This window comes from Lissotriton helveticus, chromosome 10, assembly GCF_964261635.1.
Source record: "Lissotriton helveticus chromosome 10, aLisHel1.1, whole genome shotgun sequence".
In the NCBI taxonomy this organism is placed as follows: domain Eukaryota; kingdom Metazoa; phylum Chordata; class Amphibia; order Caudata; family Salamandridae; genus Lissotriton; species Lissotriton helveticus.
Window position 1 is genome coordinate 11,006,748 of NC_136071.1, and position 17,194 is coordinate 11,023,941.

At 49.1% G+C, this 17,194-nt stretch overlaps 1 protein-coding gene across 2 annotated transcripts in view; it reads left to right on the top strand.

Moving 5' to 3' along the window:
• Window positions 1-17,194, top strand: part of WNK3 (WNK lysine deficient protein kinase 3) — an 856,642-nt gene that overhangs the window by 418,657 nt on the left and 420,791 nt on the right. For both annotated transcript variants that reach the window (XM_078664557.1, XM_078664558.1), the window contains exon 10: window positions 9,576-12,950. In XM_078664557.1, coding sequence (XP_078520683.1) covers window positions 9,576-12,950 — 3,375 coding nt within the window. The remainder of the gene's footprint in view (window positions 1-9,575; window positions 12,951-17,194) is intronic.

The following is a 17,194-nucleotide window of genomic DNA, read 5'->3' on the forward strand; positions in this document are numbered from 1 at the left end:
AGAGTCTATGACCCCGTAAACTCCCACAGGGCCTCGAAAACCAGAGCCAGACTCCCGAAAGTCTGAGCCCAGAGCCTCGAAAGGAGCACCGGCGCCGAACAAATCGACGACCGAAGCTGCATCCTCCGAAAAAGAGCCCAGCGGATCCTCCGAGAAGGACTCCCGGAGGCCGAAGACCAGCGAAAAGCAAAGGTCATCGAAGCAAGCCCCCGAAAAAGGGCCTTCGACTTCGAAAGAAAAGGAGCCAAAGAAAGTTTCGACGTCGACGCCGCCGCCGAAAAGAGCGGCCGAAACGCTCGACAACGAGCAGGATGCAGAGAAAGAGAAGAAGGCTCTAGGCCGAAATGGAGAACATCCTTCAGAGAAAGAAAGACTTCGATGAAAAAATGAGAAGTTACAAGATCCCCTCAAAGCCGGCACCGACCGTCGCTGAGGTACAGGAGCTCGAGGAGTTCAACGTCGAAGAGCCGCCGAAAACTCCGGAACCCTCGGAGCACGAAGAGGAGGAAGACCTCTACTACACAGAAGGGGATTACGGGGAGCAGCAGTCAAGCTACGGCTCAGGTTCCTCGACGGCCCAAGACCAGGAATGGCAGGACATCGAGGCCGAAAACCCAGAGGAGGCGGTGGAAACATACCCCTCGAGGCCTTCGCCACCGGATGACATTGGGGCATACAATGAGGTGGTCAGAAAGGCGGCAGCAGCTTATGGAGTTAAGCTGGAAGAGGAGAAGCCAAAAGCAGACTTCCTGCTCGAGACATTGCTCCCCATACAGACAAGAAGCCAGTTCTTGCCCATGCTCAAGAGTATCGCAGACCAGGGGAAGGAAGCCTTCAAGGACCCGGCTACATGCAGATCAGTAACGCCGAGGACGGAGAAGAAATACAAACCCTCCTCCCAAGACCCAGCTTACATCAAGGGATCCGTCACAGCAGACTCTATAATCCCTGCAACGGCCAGGAAAAGGGCAAACGTCCCAACAACGTCTGGACCTCCACCTGACAAGGAAAGCAGGAGGATGGATCTAACTGGCAGGAAGATTGAGAGGAATGCCGCAACGCACTGGCGGATGGCGAACTCCAACGCCCTCCTGAATAGACATCAATACCAGCACTGGGATGAGATGGGACAGGTGCTCAAGCACCTCCCGGAACAATACCGTGAGAGGGCATCACACCTTGTGGAAGAGGGTAAGAACATCGCCAACTCGTGCCTGAAGACAGCCTTGGATGGGGCAGAAACATCCAGCAGACTGATGGCTATAGGCGTCACAGAGAGAAGACAAGCCTGGCTCAGGATCTCAGGCTTCAAGGCTGAGGTTCAGAACAACATCCTGAACACTTCAACGGTGAAACACTATTTGGAGCCCCAGTTGATGAGAAGCTCACCCAACTGAAGAAGGACAACGAGACGGCAAGGTCCATGGGGGCCCTGCAGTTCAGGGGGATGAGAAGGGCCACTCCTACACGGAGGCCGAACGGCAGAGGTGGAAGTCAGCGAGGAGATTCTCACCAGAGTTTCCACCAGGGGCAACAGAGTGACAACCAAGGCCACCAGGGCCAGCAGAGGCAAAGTTGGAACTACCAAAGCAGGGGCCAGTCCTTTCGGTGAAGAGGAAATGGACGGGGCCAGAGAAGGAGAGGCGGTGACCAACCCCCCTCTAAGTGACTTCACACGGAAGAAGGTGCTCTCCCACCCAAACCCTCCGGGGGAGGAGCGCGGAAAGACAAAGAGGAGAGGGCTACACGGGCAAGACACAAAGGAACATGTGACGCCGGTAGGAGGAAGATTGAGATATTTTCTCCAGGAGTGGAGAAAAATAACAGACAAGTGGATACTCAATATTATGCAGTTCGGATACTGCATAGAGTTGGAAAAGAGACCGCCAAACAGAAAACCAAAGAAAAGACAGCACTCGGGAAGAGAGCTGCAACTACTGCAAGAGGAAGCTCAAGAACTCCTCAAAGCGGCCATCGAACGAGTTCCTTTCAAAGAACGGAACAAGGGAGTGTACTCAAACTACTTCCTGGTGCCAAAAGTGGACGAAAGTCTAAGACCCATCCTGGACCTATGGTTCCTAAACAAATACGTCAAAACTCAAAATTTCAAAATGACGTCCCTACAAGAGGTCATCCCACAGATAAAGGCCGGGGACTTCTTGTCCACCATAGACCTCAAAGATGCGTACCTGCACATCCCCATGAACAGGCAGCACAAGCACATGCTAAGGTTCACAGTAAACAAGGATCACTACCCTTTCACGACCCTGGCATTCGGCCTAAAGTCCGCACCAAGGGTGTTCACCAAATGCCTCACGGCAGTGGCTGCACACCTAAGAAGAAAGGAGATACACGTGTACCCCTACCTCGACAACTGGCTAGTAAAGGCAAGCTCTTACAGGACATGCAAGGAGCATGCAGAACAGGTGACAAGAACACTAGCAAGCCTGGGTTTCTCCATACACTGGGGCAAATGCTCAATAGAACCAGAGCAAGTGACGATCTTCCTGGGAGCCCAGATCGACACCGTCCAATGCAGAGTCTTACCGAGCGAAAAGAGAACGCTCAGTCTGTTGAGGGAGAAACGTCACTACCAGAAGGGGCGATCTCTGACAGTGAGGACTGTGAGCAAGATCTTGGGGATGATGGCATCATGCATACACTTGGTCCCCAATGTACGCCTACAGATGAGACCACTCCAAGAGTGGCTACAACAGCAATGGTCACAAGCTACAGGGAGTTGGGAGGATCTAGTGGTTGTAACGCACAGGGTGCAGGAGGAGATAAGGTGGTGGACCAGGGAGAGAATAACAGAAGGGAAACCTCTAACAGCACCGGACCCAACAGTGACCATCACCACAGACGCATCCCAGAAGGGGTGGGGCGCACACATGAACAGGCTCAGAGTGAGGGGTCTGTGGAGCCCTACAGATGCAGTCAGGCACATCAACTACCTGGAACTGAAAACTGTGTTGCTAGCCCTCAAGGCTTTTCAGAAGCACCTGTACAACCAGAAGGTGCTAATACAAACGGACAACACCACAACGATGTTTTACATAAACAAACAGGGGGGAACTCAGTCGTTCCCTCTGTCAAACTTGGCACAGGAGAACTGGAAATGGGCTATACCACTAAAAATAGACCTGCTAGCCATACACCTGCCAGGGAAGGGCAATGTAGAAGCAGATTGGCTCAGCAGGCAGACTTCAGCGTCCCACGAGTGGGAACTCAATATCCAGGAAACAGAGAGACTATTCCGGAAATGGGGCACACCAACAATAGATCTATTTGCAACACACCGGAATGCAAAATGCCAATACTTTGCATCCAGGCAACCAGAGGCACTGTCCCAGGGGAATGCCCTATGGATAAGCTGGTCAAAAACATTTGCCTACGCTTTTCCCCCGATACCACTGATCCCCAGGGTTCTCAACAAATGCATGAAGAGCAACATGACGCTCATCCTAGTGGCACCACAATGGGCCAGACAGACCTGGTATTCTCAGATAATGGAGATGGCGCAGGGGCCACCCCACAAGTTCTCAAAAAGAAGAGACCTACTCTCCATGGAAAACGGAGAAGTTCTACACCCAGAGCCAGAGAGCCTCAACCTCTCAGCCTGGCTCCTGAGGACTTAGAATTCGCACACCTAAAACTACCAGAGAGCACCCTGCGGGGGCTGCGAGAGGCAAGAAGGCCCAGCACACGCAAGTGCTATGGGGAAAAATGGAAAAGATTCACTCAATGGTGTTGCAAGAAAGCGCTCTATAGGAAACTGACCAAGGAATCCACCGTGCTAAGGATCTCACGCACCTAATTAAGGCTAAGCTAAGCTCATCCTCGCTGAGGGTGCACCTGGCAGCGATTGTGGCATACACAAGAGGAGAAACAGGAGAAGCTTCTTTACATCCCAAGTCGTAAAAAGATTCCTAGAAGGGGCTAAAAGAATAGCGCCGCCAAAGAGAATGCCGCCACCGGCCTGGAACCTAAATGTGGTACTGACGGAGCTCATGAAAGCACCTTTCGAACCCATCCACAAAGCATCACTGCAAATGTTAACGATGAAGACGGCCTTTCTGGTAGCAATCACCTCGCTACGAAGGGTGAGCGAACTGCAGGCACTCACACTGCAGGAATCCTACATCCAGATACACAGTGTCAGGGTCGTGATGAGAACAGACCCACACTTCATGCCAAAGGTGGTGTCAAGGTTCCACATGAATCAGAGTATTCAGATCCCTAGCTTCTTCCAAAACCCCACTACAAGCGCTGAGAGGTCGCTCCACACCCTAGACGCAAGAAGGGCTGTGATGCACTACATTGAAAGAACGAAGGAACACAGGAAAACAAAACAGTTCTTCGTATCCTTCGCAAACAGTTACATGGGCAAACCAGTGACTAAAAACACCATAGCTCGATGGATCGCACAGACAATACAATTCTGCCACAAACAAGCTGGCCAGGAGCTAACAGGAGGGGCACAGGCCCACTCCACCAGGAAGAAAGGAGCAACAATTGCCTTTCTGGCCAACACACCAATTCAGGACATATGCCTGGCGGCAACATGGGCTTCAGTGCACACTTTCACTAAGCACTATTGCGTGGATGTACAGATGAACAAAGAAGCACAAGTAGGACAAAAGGTGCTTCAACATATTTTCAACAACCAACGCTCATCTTCCACCCAACCGCCACAAAAGTAACGAAAACCGCTACAAAATCTATGCACAGCATAGTGAATCCAGAAAGATTCACGCTGCAAAACAAATAGTTTCTTACCTGTCGGTGTAGTTTTGCAGCTTGAAGATCTTTCTGGATTCACTAGCGTACCCACCCGCCTCCGCCAGAAAGATGAGGCTGGAGAAGAGGATGGAAACACATAGGAAAGAAAGCAAGTTGAAGCTTACAAGATACGTGAAAAGATACGTGGAAAGAATTACGTTGAACAAACGATTACAAACATAGCCATGGATTCACTACAGAGACAAAAAAAAAAAAAAGACAGAAAAAAGAATGCGAAGATGGCGCCCAAGCCGACGTCACCGAAGGGACACCAAATGGTGGGACGTCGGGCCCACCTGGGCTACGACCAAAAAAAAAAAAAAAAAGAGAAAAAAGACTACGATTCCGGACCCAACCACTAGATTGCGGAATATGCACAGCATAGTGAATCCAGAAAGATCTTCAAGCTGCAAAACTACACCGACAGGTAAGAAACTATTCGTTACCTATTGTTATACTTCTCTATGGTTTCCAGGCAGTATTTTCTTCTACTGCTATGGTTATTCTTTTTACCGGGAGACTCCCACCATGACGACGGGGAAGATACAAGCATGTGAATCTATGAAAGATAATACTGGAGAATCATAGTGTACAGGTAAGTAACTAGTTTTATGTGTAGATTAATGACGATTTTTAGTGGGTGCTGAATCATCTGTTTAAACTGTTAATAGAACCTCCTACACTCAAGAAACCACTCCTGGATCACTTTGTTGATTCTTGCTACCTTAGCCACAGGTTTCCTCGCAATATACACTGTACATGGGAATAATTTGGCAGTATGCAAAGATTTTAACATCTGTTTCGCCAGTAATTCACAGTTGATCATTAATAGACACAAAATACTACTGCTTCAAGTCCCTCTCTCTCCTCGGTGCTGACAGGTGAAACATAACAGAGGGATATAGAACCTGCGGCAGGTCACAGTAGGTGAGAGATTCGTTAGAAGAATCATGTGATTGGACTCTTTCAAATTGTAAATGTTAGAAAGCTCGCACGTTCAGCTCATAAAAATGGTGTTTGCAACATGTCCTGTCCTAGATCGTGTGCTCTGCACACTCCTGCTATCTAGTGTTGGGCGCAGACTTTCCAAGTTGTTTTTGTTAGAACTAAAGGTTTCTCTTTTGTTTTCTAATAATCTTTCCCTCAAAACCCACAATGCACCAGAATATAGTCTCCACCTTAAATGAGTGTTTTATTTCCTTTGGGGTTCAAACATGTTTTCCGTGAGACCATTGAACAAGAAACCACCAAGGAGCCCAGCTTCGAGCACTGGTGTCTAGACAAGGCAGGTCATGGACCTCCAGCCCCTTCAGGACCTGGCTCCCCCAAAACTCTGTGAAGAACCTAGGGATTAAAATTGACAGCGCCCTCTCCTTTCAACCTCCGATTCAAACCCTCGCGGTTTCTTGATTCAGCACGCTCCGCATGCTAAAAAGCAATTATTCTCCTCTTATCTGAGTCTACTGTTAGAAAGGTGGTGCAGGCCCTGATCATGATGAGACTCGACTACGGGAACGCCCTTTACCTCGGTCTTCCTGACTTTCTTCTCAATAGACTTCAGGTGGTGCAGAACTCAGCGGCTAGACTTCTACTGAGATTTCCACCTAGGTCTCACCTCCCGTCCCATTTGAGCTCCCTCCACTGCTCCCTATAAAAAAGAGGGTTCGCTTTAAGGCTATGGTCCTAATGCATAAGGCCATGCAAGATACGGGCTTGGTCTTTCTGTGAGAGGATCAGCGAATACATGGCAGCATGCACTCTGCACTCATCCTCTGTGCGCCTTGCGAGAGTGCCCCCCATCAACCGCTTCAGGATAGGCGGGAGATCCTTTTCCTACTTGGGGCCACTCAACTAAAACAAACTTCCGTTAGACCTCCGCTTGGTAAATAACCTTGATATCTTCAAGAGGAAACTACAGACTTGGCTCTTCAAACACTCATCAAGCTGGAGGACACTTTCCTTCTTGAAGAACTCTAAACCTGAGCATAGCATGCAGTTCTTCCCTTTGATAAAGGACATGTTGAAGTCTGCCGATGCCACCCGTCAGAGCGAGAGTTGTAACTCCCAAGAGTAAAGAAGAAATTCAAGCCCAGTCCTAATGACACCACCTATATTAGGCGACATGTTACACTGACCCTTTAGTCGTTGGAGCAGCAACTCGGTGAATAGCTAGTTCTGTGGCGCTTCTTTTGCTCTATGACATGACACTGGGAGCAAATGCAAAAGCTAGCTGCTGAAGTATCTCCCAGAGGAGGATAGGGAGTGTGGGGAAGTGATAGCAGCCGAGGGCAAGGTATTATTTAATGCCAGTTGCTTCTTAGAGGGTGCAGACTTGCGTGCTTGGACATCAACACAGCCGTGTTGCATATAAGGCACACCTGGCTCCTTATTTCTGGTTAAGGTTTAAATCTGTTTTCTTGATTTTCAGAGAAAACGAAACATTCACCCAACCTACATCCATAGGCCACTGGGGTGTGGTATAACATAGGCAAGGGGACAAACTGGTAAGGGGCGAAAGATAGAAATAAGGAGGCGGTCGCTAATGACTGGATGTCGTTTGCCTGCTTCCACGTCCTGCGCATGCTCTGTAAGATTTTCAGGTGGCCCCAATCAACACCAGAAGGACCATCACTCAGGCCCTCGTCCACAGCAGGCTGGACTACGGGAACACTCTGTATGTATGAATCACTGCATGCCTCCTGAAGAGACCACAGAGGCCCACAACTCAGCCAAGTCATGCAGCAAAATGGAAAAAATTTGCTTCTCGCTGTGCGTCTATGAACCTAGATCTCTCTTAAAATCTTTGTAGAGTACATTAAACTCCTACCTTTTTGTATTTGCAGAAAGTAGGCCCCCCTAATACGTCAGTTTGTTTGCATTAAGGTGCCATTGCATCCTACATGCAGTATATGGAGCACCAACCCTGTTTTCTAATTCCAGTTAAGGCTTTCATGAAGGGTCTCAAAAGGGTAATTCCCCTAGGAGTCCCTCCTGCTTGTCTGTTGAACCTTAATGTAGTCCTCGCTGCCCTTTCAGACCATGCCTTTATGTACTATTCAATTTATTGTGTGCCTAGTGGCTATTCTTTCTGCTCACAGAATCCGTTTTGGAGAGAGCACTTTTGACGGTCGATGCCGAAAGAGCTCTTGTGTACTAATCTGAACCAATGCATTTGGAAAATTAAATCAGCTATTTGTAGCATTTGGTAAGACGCAAAAAAACAGCTCCTATCTAAGGCATCCACGGGCTAGCCTCTACTTTAGGAGGGTTCTGCTTCACAGTCTGTGCTAAGCAGGTGTCTGCAGCCTCCCATGCTACGAACAGAAAATGTCGCTTAGCCTGTAATCATCTGTTCATAGAATGTAATGTTGTAGATTCACATGTACCCTCCCATCTCCCCGGTAGCATGTGTTCATGGCATGTAGTGTTGTAGATTCACATGCACCCTCCCATCTCCCTGGTATCATGTGTTCATGGCATGTAATGTTGTAGATTCACATGCACCTTCCCATCTCTTCGGTAGCATGTGTTCATGGCATGTAGTGTTGTAGATTCACATGCACCCTCCCATCTCCCCGGTAGCATGTGTTCATGGCATGTAGTGTTGTAGATTCACATGCACCCTCCCATCTCCCTGGTAGCATGTGTTCATGGCATGTAGTGTTGTAGATTCACATGCACCCTCCCATCTCCCTGGTAGCATGTGTTCATGGCATGTAGTGTTGTAGATTCACATGCACCCTCCCATCTCCCCGGTAGCATGTGTTCATAGCATGTAGTGTTGTAGATTCACATGCACCCTCCCATCTCCCCGGTAGCATGTGTTCATGGCATGTAGTGTTGTAGATTCACATGCACCCTCCCATCTCCCCGGTAGCATGTGTTCATGGCATGTAGTGTTGTAGATTCACATGCACCCTCCCATCTCCCCGGTAGCATGTGTTCATGGCATGTAGTGTTGTAGATTCACATGCACCCTCCCATCTCCCCGGTAGCATGTGTTCATGGCATGTAGTGTTGTAGATTCACATGCACCCTCCCATCTCCCCGGTAGCATGTGTTCATGGCATGTAGTGTTGTAGATTCACATGTACCCTCCCATCTCCCTGGTAGCATGTGTTCATGGCATGTAGTGTTGTAGATTCACATGCACCCTCCCATCTCCCCGGTAGCATGTGTTCATGGCATGTAGTGTTGTAGATTCACATGCACCCTCCCATCTCCCCGGTAGCATGTGTTCATGGCATGTAGTGTTGTAGATTCACATGCACCCTCCCATCTCCCTGGTAGCATGTGTTCATGGCATGTAGTGTTGTAGATTCACATGCACCCTCCCATCTCCCCGGTAGCATGTGTTCATGGCATGTAGTGTTGTAGATTCACATGCACCCTCCCATCTCCCCGGTAGCATGTGTTCATTGCAGAAATCTTCTTTTTCTCTCAATTCATTGCGCATCACACACTTTATTTACTATCACACTCCATGCATAAAGTAACACGCTGTGAAAATGCAATTTAATATGGAGTTGGTGCCCATGCACAACAAGAGCATGAGTCACACCTTATCCTGTGACGCGAGAGATTTCTTCACACAAAAACAACTTGAAAACATCTGAGCCTAAGATTAGATGGTAGGAGTATTCTACGTATGTGAATCTACAGCACTGACTCTGACGAAATGCCTACAAGGTAAGTAACGTCTTCCTTTTCATGCAATGAAAATGTACTCTAGGAAGACACTAACACGTTTTAGCCTCTCTGGTAATAATCTGTCTTCTTTTTCCCATTGTCAGCATGGTGACGGCCAGCATGCCTTTGGAGGAGACGTGCAGATGGTACCTCCGCCTGATGTAGCCGTGTCGGGGGTGTTGCAGACCATGGTTACAAGTACTCCAGTTGAGCCGCTTTCAGCCCCGCTGACGTCGACCCACAATCCCGTGGCTGGGGCACAACCTGAACTTGGTTCCACTGTTGGCTTCTCGGATTCCCCCATTCTGCACCCGCCTGCCTCAGCTTTGTACCCAGGTGGTGTGCAAGCTTCTTGGCAACAGTTGCAAAATCCCATGGCTGCCCCGGCAGGGGCCGAGCAGATCTTGCACCATATTCCTCCTGCTCAGCAGCACCTCCTCCTTTCGGGACAGCAAGACTCCTTATTGCAATCTGCTGGGCTTCACCAAGCACAGCCTATTCACAACCAACAGTCACTGGACTATGGTCAGTCCTCTACTCTGCAGACATGCTACCAGCCTGCTCTACCCCAGCATCAGGTTATTCTTCAGGCAACCACAGGAGATCTCCCACAAAGAGACAATCCCCAGGAAGCCTTGACACACGTCTCCTTGCAGTCTCTTGAGCATCCTCAGTATGCCACACAGAGTCTAGAACAAGCCTCTTACATGGCACAGTCCCACCTGAATCAGATCTACCCAACACAGCAGCAGATGCAGCAAATGTTCTCTACACAGCAGATGCAGCAAGGATACGCCATGCAGCCTCCAGTGCAACAAATGTATCCTCAGCCTACAATACAACAGAGCTATACCACTCAGCCTGTGATGCAACACGTCTATACCCCACAGAGTTCAGAGCAGCAAGCCTACACCACTATGGCTCCTGTACTTCAAGCATACCACACCCAGCCATCGCTACAACAAGTTTACACCAGCCAGGCACAACTACAGCAAAGCTACTCTTCTCAGTCAATGGCTCAACAGGTGTATCCACCCCAGACTGCAGAGCAGAAGGCTTTCACTCCCCAGAATCCAATACAGCAGCCTGCTGAGCAGCCACCTTTACACCTGGCCTATACCCAACAGCCACCACTGCAGCCAGCCTCATCCTCTCAGTTTCCAGAGCAGCAGCCTCCTGTTCATCAAGTGTACACCACCCAACCTCCAGAACAGCAAGCGTATAGCACCCAGCCGTTATCTAATCAGAGCTACACCAAGCAGATTACGGAGCAACTCCCGGCACAACCAGCCTATCCTCATCAGTCGCCCATGCAACCGGTCTACAGCACGCAGCCACCTGTCCACCAAGCCTACAGTCAGCCTCTATCCATGCCGCAAACAACAACACAGAACACAGATCAGCAAAGTTGCACTTCACACCCACCCGTTCCACAAACCTACGGCATGCAATCCACTGAGCAGCTAACAGTACAGCATGCTTATACATCACAGCCCCCTGTACAACAAGTTTACAGTACACCTTCTGCAGAGAAGCCTCCAATACAGACCTACACCCAACAGCTGCCTGTGCAGCAAATTTACAACACGCAATCAACCGAGCAGCCATCCATGCAGCAGGCTTATACCTCTCAGCCCTTCGCTCAACAAGTTTACAGCTCGCAATCAGCTGAGCAGCCGCCTGTGCAACAAGCGTATTCAGCACCCGCTTCTCTCGAACAGCAGAGTCATCCCACGCAGCTACCAGTTCAGCAAGTTTACACCACACAGCCCCCCCTGCAACCAGCATACACACCTCAGCCTTCCTTGCAGCAGAGTTATACCTCACAGACACCAATACAGCAAACATACATGCCACAGCAAGCTCACAGCAAACATTCTACAGAGCAACTGCCTTTGCAGCAAGCTTACACGGCAAAGCCAATATTGCAACAAGCGAGTGCTCCAGTGCACCAGAGCTACACCGCACAGCCAGGAGATCTGCAAGTTCATGTTTCTCATCCACTTGTGCAGCAAGCCAGTGTCCCCAGCACACAAGTACAGCAAACCTTCGTTCCACAGCCGCTAGAGCAGCAAGCATGTGCAACACAGCCACAGGTGCAGCAGATTTGCACCACTCAGTCACAGGAGCAACAGCCTCCACCACTTCAACTTACAGAGCATAATGTTTACATGCCGCAGAGCATTGGCCAGCAGCCACCAGTGCAGCCGACCTCTACTACACAGCCTGCAGAACTGACGTACATCAGTGAGCCACCAGCTCAGCAGGTTTACACTGCTCAGCCTCCAGTTCAGCAAGTTTACACATTCCAAACCGAACAGCAAGAGTATGTCATGCAGGCCCCTGAGCAACTGGCTTACTTCCCTCAACCTAAAGAGCAACAGGTGTTTACTCCGCAGCCAGCAGTTCAGCAGAGCTTCACCCCAGAGCCCCCGGAGAATCAAGCTCCTGTACCGCAAAGTTACAATGTGCCGCCATCGATGCAAAAAGGTTACATTACACAGCCTAATGAACACCAAGTGTTTACTACAATGCAAGCCTACACAATGCCTACTCCAAGTGACTTGGCACAGCATACTAGTCTGCAAGCACATTCATTTTCTCTGCCGCCAGCTGAGGAGCAGGTATGTTCAGCCGAAGCGCAGCAGAGTAGGCCGATCTACTCTGACCATCAGACTGTTCATGCTCCATCTCAGGAGCAACATACCTATTCTCTCCAACATGCCTTCACGGCTCAACCTTCAGAGCAACAGTCCTACGCAGTACCACAGTCGGCTGCTCACCCACAACCAAGTGGCAATGCATTGGGACTGCAACAGCTTCCAGAGGGGCCACTAATCACTCCAAGCGGGACTCAAAATGTCATGGAAGGGCAGCAGCAGTTACCACAACACCAACAGCAGCAGACCACTTCCTTCCAAGTGCAGCTAGGCCATGTGTCCCAGCAGACCTTTGTCAGTAATCAGCCGGTTCTTAACTCAGCCCAAATATACCCTTTGTCGACCCAGCCCCATTCTTCTCAAGGGGTACAGCCCAGTCAACAAGCGCACGGACCACATGACCTCATTCAGGCTGCTTATGTAGAGACCCTTGCCCTAGCTCCTCCGTCTGGGAGTCCCCTGCAACAGACTGGAGGCACCATTGACCCAGCTCTTGCTTACTCAACACAGCTGCAATCTGGGTCGGATCAGCAAGGCTTCTTAGCTCCACAGCCCCCAGTCCAGGCATCTGAGCACCCCAGTACTGCAACGCAGCACAGCGCCTTGCAACAGGAGAAGCTGACCTCTGCGTCGCAGCCTGGACCGCAAGCCGGCATTCAGGTGTCATCCCTTTCGCAGCCAGACACCTTCCACGACGCCATCATGACTCCAAACCAGTTTCCTGTGCAGCAACTGCTTACTCCAAGCATCCCGCCAGTGCTCTCCTCCTTCAGCTTACAGTCCTCGATGGCACCTGAGCAGAGCCACGATATGCAGCAGGTATTTACCAACCACAGCATTTCCTAATCTGTCAATGTGGAGCACTGTATCTCTCTTTGCATGTGATAAGGAGTGCCTCTTTAGGGTGTACAATTGAACTGCAAGATATTCTGAGAGTGGCATCAGACAATGAAGACTTCCTACTTGGAAAAGGTTGGAACACCCAAAGCACTGCTCTCTGCTTGCTGTACTTGTATATACAGTTTCCATCTGCTGCTCGACTTGTGGGATATCTGGTCTTTAGACTTGGCATTGCACAAATCTGCACAGCAAAGAATTAAAACATTAAAATGAGACCTGACCCCTGGCCATGTGTAGTCAGTGCCCAAATTTTTACAAATGTTCTCCGACCACTCAATGACACCAATCGTAAGAATGCCAATTCACCGCAGGCCTCTCTTATAGCGCCTTGAAAAAAAAGAGATGAGATCCTTACTGTTTTGTGCAATAGGGCCATTATTAAACAGCCAAAGAATTGAAAGTCTCTCTGTCGTAGAATCTTTGCTGGTATTCATGAACATAGACTATCTCCGCCCCCGGCTGAGGGATTCCCAGGAAGCTTCCATTTAGATACGTTTAGCCAGAAAAACCTTTTGTGTGTTTTTTTAAATTTTTTTAATTTTATTTACATGGCTATCACCCTAAAATGCCATGAAGACTACAAGAGCTACCCATAGACCTGAGGAGGGTAACTTAATAGTTCAGAACAACAAAGGTACATTTAAGAAATTAGTCTGCAACAATTGAGAATTGGCAGTTAGTCCAATCAAACAAACAAAAATATAAATACAAATATTAGGAGACCTAAATAATGTGTATCAATATTTTATATACAAAGTGTATATATAAAAGGAACAACAGCAAGTCAAAATGTTGTTCTGGGAAAAGTGATCACAAGGTGCAAATGGGTGCAGTGATAAAAAGCAATAGCGTTATCATGGGCAAAGCATTAGACAATGAGAGATGGTCAGTTTAAGGGCTAATTCATTAAATAACTAATCCTAGTGATAAAATGTAATCCCTAATTTATAATCAACAACTCCTGATTGATCAGCCTTTTAATAAACTGTCTTTATGCCTGCAACAGTCAACGTTTTGACCCTTAAAAGAATCTTAAAGGTTCATCATCAGGACGAGAGTACTTTTTCAGAGCGTTTAGGGAGATCCCAATTGCTTTGCGAAATGATGTCTGGGGGAGCAACCTTGCCGTTCCTGGGTTCAGGGCAGCACATAGTGTCAACCCTAAGGATTTTTGATAGAGCAGATTGAATTAATCGATGCTGTAAAAAGAAACTCCCCAAGTATGGCCACTTGGATTCATTCAAGCCTCTCTATCCTATTGGCTCTATTCTTTTGGCAAATCCGCAAACAGTCAAAGCTGTCAAAGAGTCCATGGTGCGCATATTTGATAACCTTCTGGCTCCCTCTATCGTGCCTTCTTGCCCCAAGCATCCGAGGAGGCCTCCAGTTGGGTAACTGCCAGCAAATCCATCTTGGATGTGTGCCTGTGTTGCTGGGTACTGGGACGTGCGGTAAGTGTGCCTTCGTGCACCCAAAAGCAATCAGCGGTAGTTGGAGATCTGCATCACCGAGCATAAGGGGCCAGGTTTGAATCACAGGTCTAGCTCCCGGTCACTGGGTGGTTCTTGGTTGCAAGGTCAGTCTCGCGCGAAACCCTGTTCATACTCAAACTCTTCCAGTAAGTTGAAGTCAGAAATGCAGCATTAGAGCATAAAAGCCAAGCAGAGCTCATCTGTATCCTGCCACTTGAAGTCTGACGATAAGTCTCAAAGGTGTGCCTTGAAGGGTCCAGCCTCATTGGACTCCGAGCCAGTCCCATATTTGGTCCTGGAGTCCACCAAATTTGACAGGCCTTCAGCGACCAAGAAGTTTCAAGCTCCCTCTTACCCACCTTTGGGCCCCATAGAGCCACAAAGGCCCCCAGTTAGGATTCCTCTGGCGGTCCCTCTCTGTGGCGACTGCCCCTTAGGCCCTGTTCCAAGTCTTTATTGAAGCTGGATCCAACTTTCACTCTAGTCTATGGGTCCACTACAGTGCCCACTGTACCTAGTTCGCCTGTGCTGAATACTGTTGTAACGCTGGTCTCTGAATTTGAACTGACATCAACCCATGCCAGGACTATTTGCCACAGAAAAGGGGAGAGAAACAGAGGCTCTTCAAAGGGTTTGACCCACAATTCAAAAAGAGTGTTTCTGTTGGATGCATCTACTTGTGAATTCCTCACCTTTTGAATATCACCCATGTGAAGCATTCCACTGAAACTTTTCTCTCTAGCTCTCCCAGGCGAGGACCTCTCAATACCAGTGCTCAGCACTCGACTCCGCATGACTTCATCTGAGCAATAAGAAGACCTCCTCGCCGTGCTGACGTCAGTTCCCTTTTTTCCACGCCGTCGATGCGTAACTGTTTTTCGTACGCTCTCTATATTGTTGGAGATTTCTTCATTTTCTACAGGTGCAACGTTGTTGCAAGTGAAGATGTCTCCTCCGCGGAAGTCAGGATTCAAGCCCTGCAGTTTGTGGCAGTCACATGTCCATCACCGAACGCACAATGATTGCCTTTGGTGCCTGTTGTCTGCTCATGATGTCGAAGGCTATTCATCATGTCGTCTGACGAATCCGAAGGCTTTAAAAGAAAGGTAGACGAAGCTTTATATGGCAAAAAAGCAGAAGAGAGTTCATCTAAGATCCCTGCCTCGATCGTAGTCGCTGATTCCCATACTTCAAGGCGTCCAAGCAGAAGAAGTGGCGCCATGGTTCCCGATGTTGTATTTCCAATGATGGTTTGCTGAGGTCAGTGCCCCTTGATCTGAAGACTCGTGAGGGAAGAGACGAGATCTCGTCGACTCCATCTTCATGGGTGCCTCCGGCATAGTTTCTTGCTCTGCCTGAACGCCCTCTGCTGGAGCCAGATTCGGATCTAGTGGTCCATCTGCCTCATTTGGCGCCAGTGCAGCCCATCCAGGAGCAGGAGTATCCAGCATTCCCAACTCCGTAATCAGATCCATCGACCATCTTAAATGCTATGTTTAGCATTTTTGCAAGGACCGCAACTCTGGTGCACCGACTGGCCCCAGGGGATTACTTTCATATTCTTTAGGAGGCCTCTAGCACATTTCCAGTAGGTACCTTTTCTGCCTTTCATGCCGTTGAATGGTATTCTGGCCTCTGCCGGCTCCGAGACAACTAGCGCTGTTACAAGTAGGGCAACAGTCATTGACACCAATTGATCCGCCCTCTACATTGTTTGGATCCGAACCAGCGCCATGTCGCTCAGAACAGATACCACCGCCCTCTAAGCAACCGCTGGCGTAGTTGCCATAGTAACGGATGCTGCTTTTGGCGCTGCCGAAGATAAGATCTTGAATAGGCTCAGAGTCTTTTGGAGGAAGAGCTGCATTTGTATGTAAATCAGGATGTTGGAGGGGATCAAATTGTGGTTTTGGATCCAGACTTTGACGGGCTGCAGGTGGCAAGTTGTCTGGATACCTCTCCAGAGTGGGAATTGCTATCCCAGAGGGTATTGCGCCACCTGAGGTCACATCTTATCACACTGTGTTCAGAAAGGCGACAGACATGTTAGAGGTTCCTCTACCTTCTGTGAAGTTGAAGTTGAACTTGTTGACTGAGGTGCTTCATTCTTTCTTATCATCTGAACTGCTGTTGCCCTTTAATGAGGCTTTTACTGAACCTATCCTTTAATATGACAAAAGCTCATGCCTTCGGCAGCGGTGTCGAGGTCAGTTGCCAGGCGGTAGAAGCCGGCCCCAGGAGGTCCAGTGTTTTTGTCGTCACACCCCACATCTGAAAGCTATTGAGTCAAGGCTTCTTGTTCCACCAAATTGTAGCCTGGCTATTGTCCGACGGCTCTGGCTGACAGGGAGTCTAAGAGGATTGAGCAATCTGCCAAAAAGGTCTTCTACTCCGGAAGTATGGCCCTAAAATCAACAAATGCTACGTGTTTATTTGGGCTCTATGTTCCTCCTTTAACCACTTCGCTGCTGGCAGGATTCCCCTGCTGTGCTGGGGGGCGGGGGCGCGCACATTGCCCCCATACTCATGACGAGCTGAGCTCGTCATGAGCCACGGCGCTCCAGTGCTCATGACGAGCTGAGCTCGTCACGACCACGGCCGTTTAATGGAACGCTCAGCACAGCAGGGGAATTAGCCCAGCGTGCGAGTGTTCCACGGGCCATGACGAGATCAGCTCGTCATGAGCACCGG